Here is a 17276-nt window from a genome sequence, read left to right on the forward strand (position 1 = left end):
AGAGAGGGATGACGCTAGGGGTGGTTACAGCGAAGATTAGAAATCCCAAACATTCAGAAATAACAACACAGAACCTCCTCATGTCACAAGATTTATCTTAAAATTATGAAATGTTGTAAAGGCTTGCTTTCATCTGCACTCTTCGCCTCCTACTTTCGACTCTTTAGGTTACATGAAAATCACATTTGACAGTTTTCCTGTGACCATAAGGATAGGCGTTTGCTTTGTGAACAAAGTGAAAGCATGGGAGTTAATGACTCCAGGAGTCTGGAATTTAATCTCAACACCTGGCACCCTGATCTAGGGACGAGGCAAAGACTTCACTAAGTTATGGGGATATTACCGTGCACTCTCACGAGAGTTTGCCTGTTTCAGGAAGACCGTGACCTTCTCATTTGGAGAGCTCAGGATGTGATTCATTCAAAGGACTTTCTGGTCTTTGCCCTTGTTTTAGCTCTATGCAGGACAAAGAAGGAGCAGACAAAAACGTGGGGACCCAGCACACAGGACATAGGACCTAGGGGTCAGAGTGGAGAAGGAGGACACAGAGAGCATCATGTAGCTAGGATGCTTGGGCTGCCTGGCTTTATCTGACTAATAATGAAAGGCAGCAAGCGTGTCAGAGAGTGTGAGAGAAACAGATCGATAGAGAGATAAAACTGAGATGGAAGGAGCTGACGAGGGGGTGGGGAAGAGAGTAATAAAACACTACAAATCAGCAGGGTTACGTTTGAACCTGATTTGAATGCACTCTGCGCTGGTGTAAGTGAATACAGCAGGTGTAAGGCTATGGTGAATCAGACCTAAATACAGGAATAGAGAGGGAAAAGTAGGAAGGAGATAGTCCTCTTGTTAATACTGCCCTGTAACCTGCCTTCACAGCTCTGACCTAACCTTACAAGCCCTGCTTCTCCTTTAATCCTGCTCTATGGAGAAGCCCAGACCTCGCTAGCTCTGAGAATACAGATTGATGGCCTTTCCCTGCTTCCCTGGGGCACCCTGATCTTCAGCCTGTCCTGAAGATGTGTCTGTTGGGTAACATGCGTCCCGGTCACATTTCACCCGACCGAGTGCAGGAAATGCTCCTTACTACCTCGTTGACCAAGGACCCGGGGCAGGACAGCTTCTGACAATGCCCTGAACTGGTGGGTTCGGGGCACTTTTCTAGGAGAGATGATTGACTGTGCCCACGCGTATGTACCAACGGGAGCTGACCAGAGAAGCCTTTTTGTTCAGCTCCAGATTTTTGAGGCAAATGAGACTGAGACATCCCAAAGCTAAGGGGGCATCAGAGCATGTAAATGAAAACGTGCTTTGCCAGAACAGGACTGAGGGTCTGGGTACCTTCCTCTGTTAGGGCACCTTTTTGCTTCCCTGGCCCAGGCACTCAGAGCCGCTTCGCTCCTTCTGCCTGGAATCAGTTTTGAGTGATGTCCACCTGATTCTAGCGGCATGACCATTAACGTGAGAAGTTCGGTTTTCCACACTGACCATCGCTGTCCACACGGCTCCCTCGCTGTCAGTAGCCTCAGCGTGGAGACCAAGCACTGAAGGAGCCTCAGGGGCTGAAGGGACCCTGACAAGGGGTAGGGACAATACATATGGCTGTTCCAATGAGCTTGGAGCAACCTCTCACTGGGAGGCACAACGACCTAACTCCCCAAGGCAGCCATGGGTTGTATTTTCTAGCTCTAAAATTGTGTTTGGAGCAGTACAGTACCCCAAAGGAGCCTTCTCCACAACTCAGCCACAGCAGCTGTATGAGAAGAACTAGAGTCAAAGCAAGTGATGGGAAAAGAGTTGTTGACACTGGCAAGTAAAACCTTAACAAACTTAGACTTTACCCAGATGAAGATTTCAAGATGTTATGCTTATTTCAAGGATAACATTCAAGCATTGCCGTGTGGAAGTTTAGTACATTCAATTTCCTAAGAAAAAAACAAAAAAACCCCACCCCAATCCCCACCCCCAAATACACTATTTGAAAGTTAGCAATGATTGAAATCCCTCAGCTACTGTACAAAGACAGCCAGGGACGGAGCATCCAGACTTTTATTACAATTCATCCCTTGCCTGACGCAAGACAAAGCTATGCAGTGATTCAAGGTCTCTCGTTCCATTGTGTTCACTGACTTTCTTTCCACCTCGGAAAAGCAGAAGTGTAGGATAACCACGTACAGAAAATCTGTTGCAGACGTTACGTTCCACAGTGCAGTCTTACAGAAGTCTGGCAAAGCTCAAGTCAACTGCCTTTAATACGTGCTAAACTGATCAAGCTGAAGACCAATTCTCTTGCTGGCAATCATGTGCTGGAGCGCAAACTTGCCCTGACAGCACTAAGATTTTAACATGCTAAAACCATGTTGCCTGTACGGACTATATTGGGCTCCCATCAATTTGTTGCCTCCTTTGCTTTCATGGAAAAACATCCCTGATTTCTAAAGAAGCCAGCCATGAGGAAGTTGGTGCTGGACTGGAAACTCTTGGCCAAACAGCTTAGTGCTGCTTATTGAAATGAGTGTTTGCTGACTGCGCTCTTCCCAGTCCCCCTCACAACTCACCTCCGCCTACCACATGATTTACACAAGACAAGAAGAGCTATGAAGGTTTTTTCCAAAATGACCCTCACTTTTTAGTCCCATCATTGTAAAAACAGCTCTTTCACCTAGCATGGGGAAGCGTGCCCTCGGTGATGCCTCCTGATGGCATTACACTAACTCATTTGCCCACGAATTGATACTTAAAGTATACCATAAACATTTCTGTCCTTGTGGAGTGTTTAAACTATCTTTTTATGGCCATACCCTGCCTGCATCAGGGATTCATTTCTTGACAAGTGCGATGGTTAATGATTCAGCAGATAGTAAAGCTATTTTTTTCGTAAAAATTAATGCAGTAGAGGAGGGGATGCATGCAGGGATTTAAGAAATGCACCGTTTAAATACATAAGTATGGTGCTTTGCAACATAAGATTTTTTACATTTACATATCCCCAAAACAGTGCTCAAAATAGTGAGTTCTTAATGGTGTGAAAGCAAAGACGAGAGCGATGTGTAGGCACACACAAGGTATTCGATGCATCTCTTTTAATTCTGGTGTGGTACTTATGGAATATACCATTGAAATATGAAAAATACTGTACCATATAGTGGCATATCTGTTTTCTCATCGGTAATTTTAACATAAATATTGTACGGATAAAGAGTAGATCTTCACCAAAATGTATGGAAAGACCCATAAATACGTGGATATTCATGTGGCACCCGTGACCGCTACGCCAACTGCAGCTTGTTGGACACATTTCGGTACGACTGGGCGGCTCAGGGGAGCTTTTGACAGAAGGCGGGTCGCGAAGAACAGGAGAACGGTGAGTAGGTGCTGGCGGTGAGCAGGGCAGGGCGTGAAAGAAGTGGCGGAAAACGGAGATGACGGCTGGCTGGTGCCTGTCACCAGCGCGGCCAGAGCTGGTGACACACCGGTGGCCACCGCCAGGCCTGGCGGGAGGCTGAACCCCAGGCAGCCCCTGCGGCGGCCGAGTCCCAGCCCGGGCAGGCCCAGCCGCCCCTGGAGGCCCAGCGACCCGAACCCTGCCGTGCCAGGGTGGCGCGGGGCGGGGGGGGGAGGCTCCCCGGGCTGTGGCCCTGCCCGGGGCCCTGTGGAAGGGGGGTGCCGACGCCCCGAGGTTGCGCCCTGGGGGCCGGCCCGCCCGTGCCAGCCCGCCCCGGCCAGGCCTCCTCTACCACTTCACGCCAGACCAGGCCGCGCCCCGGGCCCCACGGAACCGCCCAGGCCGCAGGGGCTGGGGCAGCAGCGAGCACCGGGGGTGGGCCTGTGCCCGCCACCGGGCCGGGAGACGCCGGGGCCGAGGCGGGCGGCGCCCCAGGGCGGCGCTCGGCTGCCGAGGAGGCGACGAGGCGCCGCTCCGGCCGGCGGAGGGGCGGGGGGGGGCGCCCTCGCGGCAGGCCCGCCCCGCCGCTCGGCCTTCTGGCCGGCCAATGGGAAAGCGGCGGAGGCGGGCCGTGCCGCTGCCTCCCCCAGTCGGAGGCGGGCGCGGGGCCGCGGCGCGGCGGGGGCGGGTGGCGTCGGCACCCGGAAGCGGCCGCTCTGCGATCGGCGGTGCCATAGAGAAGTTCTGGCGGGGCGGGGTGGGGGCTGAGCCATCCGGCGGGTGGCGCCCGGCGGCGGGGCCGGGGCCGGGGCCGGGGCCTGCGTGAGGGCGAGCGCGGCGGGGCCCGAGCCCCGCGGGGGGCGGCGGCGGCGGCGGCGGCAGCGCCATGGCGGCCGAGGGGAAGGTGACGGGGCAGAGCCAGGAGCAGTTCCTGCTGCTGGCCAAGGCGGCCCGCGGCGCCGCCCTCGCCAGCCTCATCCACCAGGTGCTGGAGGCCCCGGGCATCTACGTCTTCGGGGAGCTGCTGGACATGCCCGCCGTCCGGGAGGTGAGACCGGCCCGGCCCAGGCACGGCCCGGCTCCCGCGGCCCGCCCCGGGCGGCAGGCCCGCCGGGCCCTGCCCGCGGCCTGGGCCGGAGGGCGGCGGAGCCTGACCCTGTGTCCCCGCAGCTGGCCGACAGCGAGTTCTCCCCCGTCTTCCGCCTCCTGACCATCTTCGCCTACGGCACCTACGCCGACTACCTGGGTGAGGCCGGGCGGCGGGGGCACGGCGCGGTTCAGGGGCCCTGTCCCCTCCCGGTGACGGTGGTCCCTCGGTGCGGGAAGCGTGCCGGGGCGCCGAGCCGTTGTAGACCCTCACCCAAACCGCCCGCCTTTGCGGCAAGAGCCGTGCTGCCGTCACTGCGGCCCGACAGATGCCTGATTGCGGTTTGGGCCCCAGACCACTGGAGTACCTGACAATAATTAATGCTACCATTTGCCGGCTGCGTGGGGAATTTCCAAGAACATCTTGACAAAGACGTTTTTTGAGGGGTGAGGGGAAAGACTTAGGTATCCACTGGGATGTGCAGACCTGCATAAATAAGGCACGGGACAGCTAGAGAGGATGACTTGAGGCTGAGGGGAGGAAAGGCTGCTCAGAAAAGGTCTTTTGAGCTGAGAATTAATGGGGATGGCTTGGCAAGATGAAGCGTTGCTTGGGGGATTGGTGTGCAGACGCTTTAAGAAACGGGTATGGTGCACATGCTTCTGTGCAGGGCTGGGAAATGGAAAATGAGGCATAAATTCTTATACCCTGTTCTTTCCCCTGACAATAGCTGAAGCAGCAAACCTCCCTCCCTTGACAGAGGCTCAGAAGAACAAACTGAGGCACCTGTCAGTCGTCACTCTGGCTGCCAAGATCAAGGTAGTGGCCCTATTTTTCCCCGAGTTCTCCTTCCACTGGGATTACCTCATGCTAGTTACCGTCATGTTTCCACAGTGCATCCCCTACTCAGTGCTGCTGGAGCAGTTACAGCTGAAGAACGTCCGGCAACTGGAGGACCTCGTGATTGAGGCTGTGTATGCAGATGTGCTGCGAGGGAGCTTGGATCAGCGGAACCAGCGCCTGGAGGTGGATTACAGCATTGGGAGGGACATCCGGAGGGAGGAGCTAAGCACCATCACCCGCACATTGCAGGAGTGGTGAGGAGGAAGCCCCCGATACTAACACCCAAAAAACGTTGCAGGAGTGGCCGGTGGCTTCCCCGGATCCTCTGTGTGTGGCTGGGGGGTAGTGTTGTGAGGTGGCCTACTCGATCCCCTTTCCCACACTCCAGCGGGAAGTGATTTTCCAAAAATAATTTTCCAAAATCCCCTGTTTGTTGCTGGAGGGGTGATGAGACCGCAGCAACCTTTGCACAGTCCTGGCTGCTGGCAGGAGGCTTTTGGAGTGTATATCTGTAGTTCCTAACCTAGTGTCACTTTGTTATTTGTCCCCCTCCCAGGTAGTAACGTCACTACATTATTACATTGAACTCCTGCTCCTCTGTCTTCCCTGCCTGGTGTAGCTGTCACCTGCCAGTCTTCTTGGCCTCTAGAGTTGAAACCTGTCATCTTTCACGTTTCTTTCTATGCTGTGTAACTTACCTGGCCTGTTCAGTTCTACGTCTTCTCTCCAGGTGCCAGGGCTGTGAGGTTGTCTTGTCGGGCATTGAAGAACAGGTTAGCCGGGCCAACCAGCATAAAGAGCAACAGCTGGCACTTAAGCAGCAGATAGAGAGCGAGGTGAGTGGGCCGAGGAGGGAGCAGCCAGTGCTCCTCACTTTAAAATGACTAGAACCAGCACCCTGTGGTTGTTACGGTCTCTGCTCAAGTAAGGCATTACCTTCTCCCTAGGCCAGACCCCCCAGGGGGTTGTGGCTGAAGAAGAGTCCTGAGTCAGCTTAACACTCCTCTGCAGCGCAGGGGTCTGGACAGCTGTTAGCTCTTTTGTTTGACCTGAGCTCGCAGCTCTTAACTCCAGGGCTTGCTTTAAAAACAAGCTAAAAACCTTGGGAAATTCCTTGGTTCTTGCTTTTCTGCTGTTGCAGGTGGCAAACCTGAAGAAGACCATTAAAGTGACAACAGCAGCCGCTGCAGCAGCCACATCCCAAGACCCGGAACAGCACCTAACAGAGCTCAGGGAGCCGGCCCCTGGCACCAACCAGCGCCAGGCGAGCAAGAAAACTTCCAAAGCCAAAGGGTGAGGAGTGGGGGCAAACGAACAGAGCCACTCTGTCTCTCTCTGTGGGTGGGTGGGTGGCTGTGGTGGGGGTGGGTGTGTGTGTGTGCAGTGAGGTTACTGACTGCAGGGGTCTGCTCCCTGGACAGGGGATGGTCAGAGATGTAGTCCCAGCTGAGCTTTTCTCCTGAAAAGGAAGTCAGGGATGAGCCCGAGTGTCCATTCTGAATTTTTTTTTTTTTCCCCCTCCCTCTCTCCACAGGCTCCGGGGCAGTGCGAAGATTTGGTCTAAGTCAAACTAGTTGGATCTCCCTTCACAACTGGGAGGGTGAGAGGAAGAGATTTGGGGGATGGAGGGGGTAGCAAGGGTCCCAAGTGTGATGCTTCTGAGCTCTTCTCCAGGATCCATCTTGCCAACTAATTCTCCTGCATGTTTGTTCTCTTTCCTATCTTCTTTACTGACTTTCCAGGCAGTGTCTCCCTCCTTTTCATCACAGCATTTCACACTCTAAGCTTCCAGTTGTATGCGTTGCTGTTTCCCCTACCACTCGAGCCCCCATTGCCATGGCCATGTGTTTCTCTCTTTCTCTCTCCCTGTCTTTTGACAGGTCAATTTAAAGAGCCATAAAACTGTGTCAGTCACCTTTGCACCCACAGGGCATCGCAGAAGCTTGGAAAGAGTGCGCTGGTGCTCGGCAATCATTTTGGCTCTGAGACCCCTGGGATACTTTGCTCCAGGATGCAGCTGCCATCTTTTGATTGTTTAATCTTTGTTTTGCTAGGTGGGAGGGTAGTTTTTGAAGGGATTCTTTTAAAAATATATAAATATATTATAAATATATATAAAACAATAAAAATATAGATCTATGGACATATCTATACAAACTTGTGCTCCTGTGGTGGCGTCTCTGTCTCGTATAGTGGTTCTGGATGTTCCAAAATAAGTCGTGATATGGAGACCCTCTGTCCCATTTCTGGGTGGAGTATCCTCAAAATAGTCACTTGCCTTTCCAAAGGGTAGTGTCGTGGTATGTGTCATGTCCTCTATTGGGACAAGAGTCCATAAAGCAGGAATGAATCATAAATCTTATTTAAAGAGATTCTTGTGTGATTGATTTGCATCTGGAACGTTCAAAAGAGGTGCTTTTCAGGTAGTCTCGGAGGACGGTGCAGGGACTGAGGAAAAAGTTCATATTTGTGTCAATACAATGTGATCCCGGACAAAATGGAAAGTGATGTGGGGACTTGTCTGACAGAGTTGAAGGGAGCAGAGTCAATGCCCAGCTGGGAGAGTGTTCATAGTACAGACGCTGCTTAAGCCAGTCTTGGGTGATGCTGGAGTGTGGTCAAAAAAAAAAAAAAAAAAGTGAATTGACTCCTGTGAGTTGCCCAGGAAAGAAACATCGGATTCTTCAGAGGATGCATCCTCGAGGCTGGCTTGAAGCCGAGTCAGACGATGCAAGTGTCGCACTGCTGTTCCACGATGGTGTACGCTGATGTAAATGTAAATTGACACCGTGACTCCCACCCCCGCTTGGTTCTGCCTCTTCCCTTGTGCCAGCGCTAAAATTTGATTCCCTGAACCTGGGTTTCTGCGCGCGAGCCAACCACCGAAAAATTAATCCGACGAGGGAAAGCCCTGGTCTTTGTCTGCGTGGAGGCTTTTTCAATTCACTGGCCCGGGTGAGTTTTCTTCTGGGTCAGCTCCCTGTGCAGACAAGCGAGAGCTGGAGCTGAGGCAGTGTAGGTGGGAGCCAGCCTTGTTAAGGGGGAGGGGAGGGGGGGTGAGACCGCGCTTGTTTTAGTGGTAGCAGGGTGCGATGCCATCTCAATGCTCGAACACCGCAAAACGCTGCTTTGTGCAATGTTGCTGTTTTACTAATTCTGGACTGCCGTGATACAGCGCTGACTTTCAGTGGGAAAGCCCTGTCACCTGAACCCATGAACTCATAAAACTTTCAAGCAGCTTCCTTCCCTGTGTGTAAAGTCACAGGGCCGGGCATGCCAGCAGGCCGTGCCAGGGGCAGGGATGTGCCGAGCTGTCCCAGGGTGACTGCGGTTGCTGGCTGAGGCCTCCAAGAGCTAGGGCAGCCCCACACCTTTCCCCCATTCTGTGCCCCGAGGCATCAAGCCCCTTAGCTGTAGTTGCCTGGCACGGAAGTGCCAAGTAGGAGAGGTTTAGCATGAAGTCGTCCAGACGAGAGATGCAAATCTGGCTGCAGGAGCACATAAGGGGGCAGCTGAGCCGGGGTTGTCTGAACCCACCTAGAGAGGTCTGACTAATTTGCAGCGATAGGGAGTCTACTTGACAAGTCCTGTTTTCCATAAGTTGCACGGAGGGGTTGTGACAACCCTTCCAGCTTTTGTTCAAATTACCTTGAGCCTTCCTCCCTCTGCATCACATCACCTTCATCTGTCTCTCTCTCAGTGAGGAAAGTCACCGTGCTCGCTGCATTTGCGATTGTCTGCAAGAAGCAATGAAGTCCGCGCGCATCAGATTCTCCCGCTCCCTGGGAAGGGCTAGTCTGGGACTGAGATGCCAACAGGGCAGGTGGTACCTGGCAAGCCCTGAGCACCTGTCAAATGTCTGGCACCTCACGCCCTTTGAAAGAGGAGCTGCTTGCAAAGCCATTGGGGTGTGATGTGAAAGAGGAGAATGGGCTCAGGATGGAGCTGAGCAGCCGGAAAAAGCATGTCTCCTAATAGCCGGCTGAGGTCCAGCAGGAGCTGGGTTGGAGCGGTGGCTGTAACAGTGCTGGAGCAGTGTCACCTCCAGGGAGAGCTGAAGTTACCAATAATGGAGGAGGATATTTGTGCCCCGCAAGAGTCCCGCTGCGGCTTAGGAAGAGCAGCCGTAACAGCTCTTTGTCCCAAGCGTCTCGGCTCCTCTCTGACCTGTTGGGCTCTGCTCTCTTTAACCGCACTGTGGCTATTAGGCACAAAGAGTCTCTTTAAACACTCTGAATCCACGGTTTAAATCCAGGCTGCAGATCCCAGGAGCAGAGTTGGAAGCATCCCTGAGCCTGCACTGAGAGCTGCCCGCCGGTCGCACGTGATACGCTTGCGTGAGCGCCCTGCACAGCACATGGCAAGGCGGAGCAGAGCCTGAGCTCCATACACAGGCTGACATCGGTCTTGTGAGCACAAAAACCCACGCATGGGTGACAGCAACCAGAGTGCGGACCAACATGGGGTCCTGGGGGGGCTCACCACACCAGACCTAGGCTGTGCTGAAGCCCCAGGCTCAGATCCTCATGGCTAAATCACAGCCGGCGTAAGTCTGCCTGCGTCTTTCTGCCATAACTTCATTTCGTGGCATCTGGCTTACCTTCCTCTCCGAGGCCAGCAGCGGCATTTGCCAAATGCAGCCATAGGCCTTGCTCCCCCTTCCCATTTTCTTATTTGCCCCTCTCAAGGCTGGTTGTGTTGTGGATTTCAGAAGAGTTTGGAATTAAACATATTTGATCAAGGGGCATCTGCACAGCTCTGAAAGTCTTCCATTCTGTTTACTTTTCAAAGGGAACACCTTTTAGGACCTCCATTAAGAAAAAGGAAGCAGAAGGTAGCAGATAAAATTACTTCAGACCTTTGGTATGACTGAAAAATAAATGAGAGGTGTGCAGTGCAGAATGAAAATATTGGTGCAAATTGCCTTGCCGGATGGCAAACAGCGGGCAGGAGCATAGGTTTCCCTTTGCCCTTCACCTGAAAACCACGCTTTTTATTTTCCTGCTCACTTCAGCCATGACTCTGAATTTCAGTCAGAGAGGATGTGAAGATTAATTAATTAGTTAACATTTGTAAATCACTTTGAAGATGGCAAGAGTGAGATAAGTACTGAGCATTATTATTATAAGTTTTCATTTTAATTTTAAATGTCTTTGTGTTTTAACCTTGTTTTTTCCCAAAGAAAAGACTGAGAAAACAGACCCTGACTAGAGCAGAGCAGAAATACCTGGACACATGACACCCTAAGCCCTGGCAAAGGAATGAGGTTTAGGGGATTGTAGAGGAGAGGGTATGGAGAAGTGTTCGTCCCAGCTAGAGGAGCAGGAGATCTGCCAGCCCTCACACGGAAAGTGTAATGACTCTTGCGCAGTGATTCATTGCAACCCCTCTTTGGGTATTATACATGGGGCTTTCACATCTGGATTCAGAAAAGGGAGGAGGTAGGACAGGACCCAAATGGCTCTATCGCTGATGTCTGACTTCTGCCAGCCACCTCCAGCTGCCCTCCTGCCAAGAGGTAACGATGGATTCTTATTAGGAATTGGGTTTAATGATGGTAATTCTTCTTATTGCGTTACTGGGGGCACAGTTTCTTCTGGGGAGCTTGCTGCTTCCTTTCTTGAAGGTGGTGGGGGTGTCAGACACCATGGTGCCAGCAGCCCAGTGTCTGCCATGGTGCCCGTCTGTACCTGGTGAGTGGGGAGAAGTGTAACAGCCGAGCAAGTGCCCTGCAGGACTTGTCCGAGGTTCTCCTCATCCTCCAGTGGTTTGTGCTGGAGGACCTGTGGAGGTAGAGGTGGTCTTTGTGCTGAACGGCCCTCAGCAGGGCTCCCCTCAACGGGAGCCAACATTTTGTTTATGAGGGTTGCTGGGGCCGCCCTTGCCTCTGTCCCCCAAATGAGACATTTAAGGGGTTGGTTTTTGTTTGTTTGTTTTCTGATGAACAGGAGGGCTGGTGCGTATGAAAGTATCTGTGCATGTGGCCGTGTGGTCCCCGGAGCTTCACGCAGGGATGCCTCACCTCTGCTCCAACAAGGCATTGGCTCACCTCCCCTCCGAAGGCTTTTTGTGGAAGGTGGGTGCCTGACAGTCTGGTCTGTTGGGTGGACTGACACAGATGGATGGGTGTCCTGGTCTGCTTCCCGCGGGGCCGTACCTTCTTGCAAAGGCTCCCTGCCAACAGCAGCCACTGAGGGTTGTGCCTGCCTCTTGCCACGGCTGGAATAGCCCCCCTGGGATGAGGCCCTGGATCTGCAGGACTACGATGCAGCGCAAAGTAGAGTAGCCAGAAGAATCCCATGGTCCATGTCAGCAGCTGCAAATGCATCTCTCAGATTTCTGACATCCTTCTTGTCTCCTTTTTAAGCCCTGGAATAGCTGCTCATTTTCCTTCTGTGACCACTTTCCCTCTCTGCCATCCTCTCCATGGGTGTCTGTCTGTGTTCCCACCTGCAGGGCTCTTCTTTCCTCATCCCTTTTCCTAGTACTAGTCACTGCTTAGCTGCAATACTCAGAAAAAACCACCTGCTTTCTCTACTGGTTCCTCAGCCACCCACCTCTTGGGTGTTTCTCTTTGAGGCTGCTCCAGTTTTCCGGGAGCATCCCTGCCAGTGCAGTGTGGAACTGGGCTGGATTTTTGTCTGCCTCCTCTGCTGGTGGCAGGCTCTGCCACTGCTGGGGGAAGGAGATTGTTTGCAACAAAATTCTTTGTGCAATGTGCAATTACATTCGTGTTGCGATGAATTCAATAGCTATCGAAATGTCAGCTGGATTCAAGAACCGTGACTCTTATACGGGTAACAAGAACATCCAGAATTACAGTAGCACTTGTGCGTGCGTTAAAAGCAACTCTACACCCTCCGGCTCAGAGGCACAAGTGAAGCCCCAGCCCCTTCAGATCTGGAGAAAACGTTTTGGGGGAGTCTTTACCCTGTCTCCTGCAGGTTTCCCTGCATCTGCCTCTGAAGCATTTAGCACTGGCTTTGGGACATGGGAAGATGGATGATCTGTTTGCTGGGAGCAGAAGTGAGAAGGAGGCTCCTGGTGACCGAGTGTGATCTCTTACCGGTACTGTCTCATAAACCCTTGTGAAAGCTTCTCAAGGGCCAACCAAAACCTGGTTAATTTTACTGTCCCCACTAGTCCCCTTGGCAGGCTGCCCCAGAACCTGACTGCAGTGGTGGTTAGAAAGTTTTTCTAATTTCCAGCTTAAATGGATTCACAGCTATTTTATATTCTCTTGTGCCTGTGCCAGTGCAGCTTTAGCTGAAGCTGTTCTTCCTCCCTGGTGTTTATTTCCCTTGAGTATAGACTTCACTTTGCTTAACTAACCAAACCAGCCCCCTCATACATTGTGAGCTCTCCATAGCTTCTAGGCTATCCTACAAGCTTGCTCTTACTTGCACTTCAAATTAAGCTTTCTTGGCTAGAAATGAGCACAGTTCTCTTCCACAGGTGAATTCTGATCAGCATCTTGCATAGCAACAGTAACGCATACCTACAGCTACTAGAAACGCCTCCCAGATTGCACGTGTCTTCTCCTCAATGCCTCAGTAGGTGCTTACAGCTATTATATGATTCACTGGTGATCCTGAGTCTTTCTTCTTTTCTGCTGCCTATAATCAAAGAGGCTCCAGTTTACAGCTAAGAAAGTCTTGATTTTAGGTCCTATGTGCCTTTTCCCTTTTACTTTGTGCTACTAACTTTAGCCCCTTTGCTGTTACTGACACCTTCAAGGCCACCTACGTCCTCCTGTGCGATACTCTCATCCAATTTGGCAATGTGTCTGGGTTTTATTTATTTACTCATGTATTTATTTTTTGCAATCTTTGTTCTCCTTTTCTCTTATTAGTAAGGGATGGATATCATGAGGCTAGTATCTCTACTTCCAGCTTACCTCTGATCATTATGGCACCAGCAGTTGGAGATAGGTAGTGTCTATTCTATTCCCCTTCCTTTGTATCTCCTTCCCCCCCAAGTTTGTATTAAGTGCCCTCAGGATTTATAAACCCAGCCAGCCAAACAGCCAGATGTGAGGAGATAGTGGAAGTAATGATAACCTAAGTGGAGTTTCCCCACGGGGACATTTTTTGAAGTGTTGTCTTTAAAAAACGAAATTTCCCAGGAGGAAAAAAATAGTTACATTTAAGACAGGGCTGAAAAATAAAATCAAGTCATTTTTTCAGAGTGTTTTGGAAAGTAGAAAAATGTTGCAAAATCAAGTTATTTTAACCTAGACCCCGTAGTCAGGTCTGTTTTAAATCCTGTTGTTCTCCAACACTGGAGCCGGTGCCACGGGAGTGGCATCTGCCTGTGGGATTTTACACTCCCGCCCCATGGAAGCGCACATTTGTTTCCCAAACCAACCATTGTGCCCACAGACCGCTCCGTTTCCTGCAGCTCGCTCTGTGGTCCCATGTGCTTTGAAGTCCCCGTCAAGTCACCAGGTCTCTTCTTCCCCTTCCCACCCGTCCCTGCAGTCTAGCACTGTGCTAGCCTGCTTTCCTCTCTGGTTCATAGATTTTCAAAGCCTGAAGGGAGAGGTACAATCACGTCGTTTGGCTTCTCAAGTGGCCAAGAACTACCTCACCCCGTTCCTGTGCCCGCTCTCCGACTTCTCTTTGAGACTCCCCATCTAGGTTTGGAGTAGCGAGAGCTGGAAAACCCAGGTATGCTCTAATGGACCCGGGAAGGTCTGCGTCTCATTGCCAGTTCCATCACTAGGTAGCTGCAGGTTTTCTGCTAGGTTAAAGAGCCCTCTACTGTCAGAAGCCTCATTCCCATATAGGTAACGCCAGCTCGTGCGCGAGTGGAACGAGCTCGGTCACAAGAGTCTCGAGTTCGTGTTATCTTGTAGGGCCAGTCAGTGTTTCCAGGCTTCAAGTCACCCTTGTTGCTCCCTTCTTGAGTCCTTCTCATCTTTGATGTCCTTTTTAGTGTCGTATACTCAGATTTCACACGATGGGTTCACTATTGTGATATAGGGGAGAAACTTTACCTCCCTTCTTGGTGAATGGAGGCTAATGCATCCTGTAACCCATCTTCACAGATGAAAAATTATGCAAGTACCATTCATTTACTTGGTTATGTCCCAGTCCCCTAATTCTTTTTGGAGTCCCTCCAGAGTTTCCTGAAAACAGTCCTCCATCTTGGAAGAGCACAGACCACATTTATGTTCCTGGACGAATGTCTTTCTGCTTTCAGTGCAGCCAAAAATACTTATTGTTTATAAATAAACACCACACCAATAGTTACAGACTGCTCCGCGCATCTCATCTTTTTCCATCATTTATCACTTTCATCGTCCCTTGGGTCCTCTGAAAGCTTCATCAGCACTGGTTTAATATCTTCTTTCAGATCATTAATCAAGTTACTACTGAGCATTAGTTTCAGAACAGCATCCCACTAGAAATCATTCATATTCTGGGGTCTCTTTTTCCCCTCATTACTTGAAATCTATCAGTGAACTAAAATTTATAATATCGGCCCTTTTGGTGTTTTAATAATTATTTATTTCTTTTTAATCAGAGCATATTCTTGTGTGGCTAAGTAAGATACCTTGTGCTGGTGTAACCTTTAATTTTAGGTCACTGTAGTGCCTTTGTTAACACAACCCATGATTTAATCAGAAAATATTACAGCTGTTGGACAGGAACAATTTCGAGAAAGTGAGATCGAGAACATTATAAAAACTGATACATCCATTTTTATTTTTAAATTTAGTGCATTTTCCATCTCTTATCTTGACTTAATATCAGTTTACCTGGCTTACAGCTGTGGATATCATCTCATTTACTGTTTACAAATATTGGCACAAGGTTAACTTTCCCAGGCTCATTGTATTTTGCCAGCATTCTACAATGCTTTAAAAAGTACAGTGAAAGGTGCACAGAGCTTCAGGGCTACCGACAAAAACATTTAAGGACAAAGTTCCCACTAGCTCTAATGGCTCTTATTTTCATGACAAATTTTCAAATATGGAAAACTGAATATACAACAAACAAAACCCCTTAAGTTTCTATTCTATTTGTGTGTAGCTAATGCACTCTCATCCGAGGTCATGATGTCGTCCATCTTTCTACCAGTGTTTCCAGCTTCTCTCCACCTCATTCTGTGCACCTTCCCTCCCCCCCCCCCCCGCCTTTTAAGCACGGCAGGCCCCTCTGTCTCACTCCAGGTGCCCTACTTGCTCCTTAGCAAGATCCAGAAGTACCACTGAAGTGCACTGCTTTGGCGCTTCAGCTAGCCCCATTTGAAGGTGACAGCTGTGGGAGGAGGAGTGAGAATGGATTTTGTCTCTATCGGATGGATAAGGATGACTTGGAACCACGCCCTGCGCATCTTAAACAAACACTGCTTGACTTTCACGTTGGGAACATCTAACCTCCTCTTTCTCCGTCCTGTTGGAAGAGCTGTCACAGACATCTCGAAATGTGAGAGACTCATCCCAGGCCTTCCCTTTGCCCCAATACAGGACGTGGACTACTTTTAACAGGAAACCATTTCACTTGAAACTGTAACTAACGGGGAAAAAATTAACCAGACATAGGTGTGGTCTAAATGCCGAAGTTAGGGTGGTGTAACAGAGGTGGGCTTTCTGATTGCGTGGGTGTTCTTGTTTTCGGGCAGCTCAATTAGAGCAGCGCTGCACGCACAGACTGGGCCACCTGCTTACAACAACATAGAGCTTCTCACAGCTTGTCTAAAGACAGAGGAAGAGGAGTAAATCATTGGTTGTGCACACATACCTTTTTGTTGCCTCCGTGCACTTCTCTGCGCGCTCTTCCACTGGATTAATAACCTACGTCAGCGATCAGTAGCAAGTGAATTTTCATCAAACCAGGGTATCGGCGAAAGGGAGAGCCCCAAGCACAACTTGCAATCACTCAGCAAAAGGCACCAGTGGCAGTGAGTCTTACTCCCGCTGGGGTACAGATCTGCCTTCTTTCTTTCTCCTTGCCTTCACATTCTCTTCTCGAGAGTCCCTCAAGCCACTGATTGAGAAGCACCATCGTGCCCGGATCAATGCCAGCCTGGAGCAGCTGAGGCGGCTTCTTCAGCAGAAGCCCGAGCAGCAGGTGAAAAATGGCCTCCCAGGACTGGAGGCATCGAGGGAGGTTCCCCTCTTTGGGAAAAAACCTCTTGCTCTCTAAAGTCAGAGGTTAACGTACCATGTCAGCCTCAGGGTCAGCGAAGGAGAGACCCTCCCAATACAATTCCCGTACTTACTTTTTGGTTTGGGATCCCTGAAACTCTCTCCTGGGCTCCTGTCTCTGCTTCCCAGCCTTAACACAAGGTCCTCCTCTAACTGAACCTCTTTTCTGTCTCCCTAGACCACCAGAGCCTTGTCATGCCTGGTGAAGGTCAAGATCTTGGAAATGACTGCTTTCGGCTGGGGTAGAGTTAATTTTCTTCCTAGTAGCCGGTACAGGGCTGTGTTTTGGATTTAGTAGGAAAATAATGTTGATAACACACTGATGTTTTCAGTTGTTGCTAAGTAGTGTTCATACTAAGTCAAGGATTTTTCAGCTTCTCATGCCCAGCCAGCAAGAAGGCTGGAGGGGCACAAGAAGCTGGGAGGGGACACCGCCAGGACAGCTGACCCAAACTGGCCAAAGGAATATTCCATACCATATGATGTCGGGCCCAGTATATAAACTGGGGGGAGCTGGCTGGGAGGGGCGGATTGCTGCTCGGTAACTAACTGGGCATGGGTCAGTGAGTGGTGAGCAATTGCATTGTGCATCACTTGTTTTGTATATTCTAATTCTTTTAGTATTGTCATTTTATTATCATTATTTTCCTTCCTTTCTGTCCTATTAAACTGTCTTTATCTCAACCCACGAGTCTTACTTTTTTCCCCGATTCTCTCCCCCATCCCACTGGGTGGGGGGAGCGAGTGAGCCGCTGCGTGGTGCTTCGTTGCCGGCTGGGGTTAGACCATGACAACTGTACAGC

At 50.7% G+C, this 17276-nt stretch overlaps 1 protein-coding gene across 2 annotated transcripts; it reads left to right on the plus strand.

Annotated features, from left to right (window-relative positions):
• The first annotated feature begins 4249 nt into the window (after nt 1–4249).
• COPS7A (COP9 signalosome subunit 7A) lies at nt 4250–7475 on the plus strand. 2 transcript variants are annotated; one of them, XM_050897000.1, is made up of 8 exons: nt 4250–4436; nt 4559–4634; nt 5206–5294; nt 5370–5572; nt 6049–6154; nt 6460–6611; nt 6853–6918; nt 7248–7475. In XM_050897000.1, exons 1-7 carry the CDS (start codon nt 4275–4277, stop codon nt 6890–6892), a joined length of 828 nt encoding a protein of 275 aa, XP_050752957.1. In that variant the 5' UTR covers nt 4250–4274; the 3' UTR covers nt 6893–6918; nt 7248–7475. The 2 variants fall into 2 exon arrangements, with proteins under 2 accessions (XP_050752957.1, XP_050752950.1); XM_050896993.1 differs by having other exon boundaries at nt 6853–7475.
• Nucleotides 7476–17276: the final 9801 nt, after the last annotated feature.

Source organism: Gymnogyps californianus, chromosome 1 (genome assembly GCF_018139145.2).
Source record: "Gymnogyps californianus isolate 813 chromosome 1, ASM1813914v2, whole genome shotgun sequence".
NCBI lineage: Eukaryota > Metazoa > Chordata > Aves > Accipitriformes > Cathartidae > Gymnogyps > Gymnogyps californianus.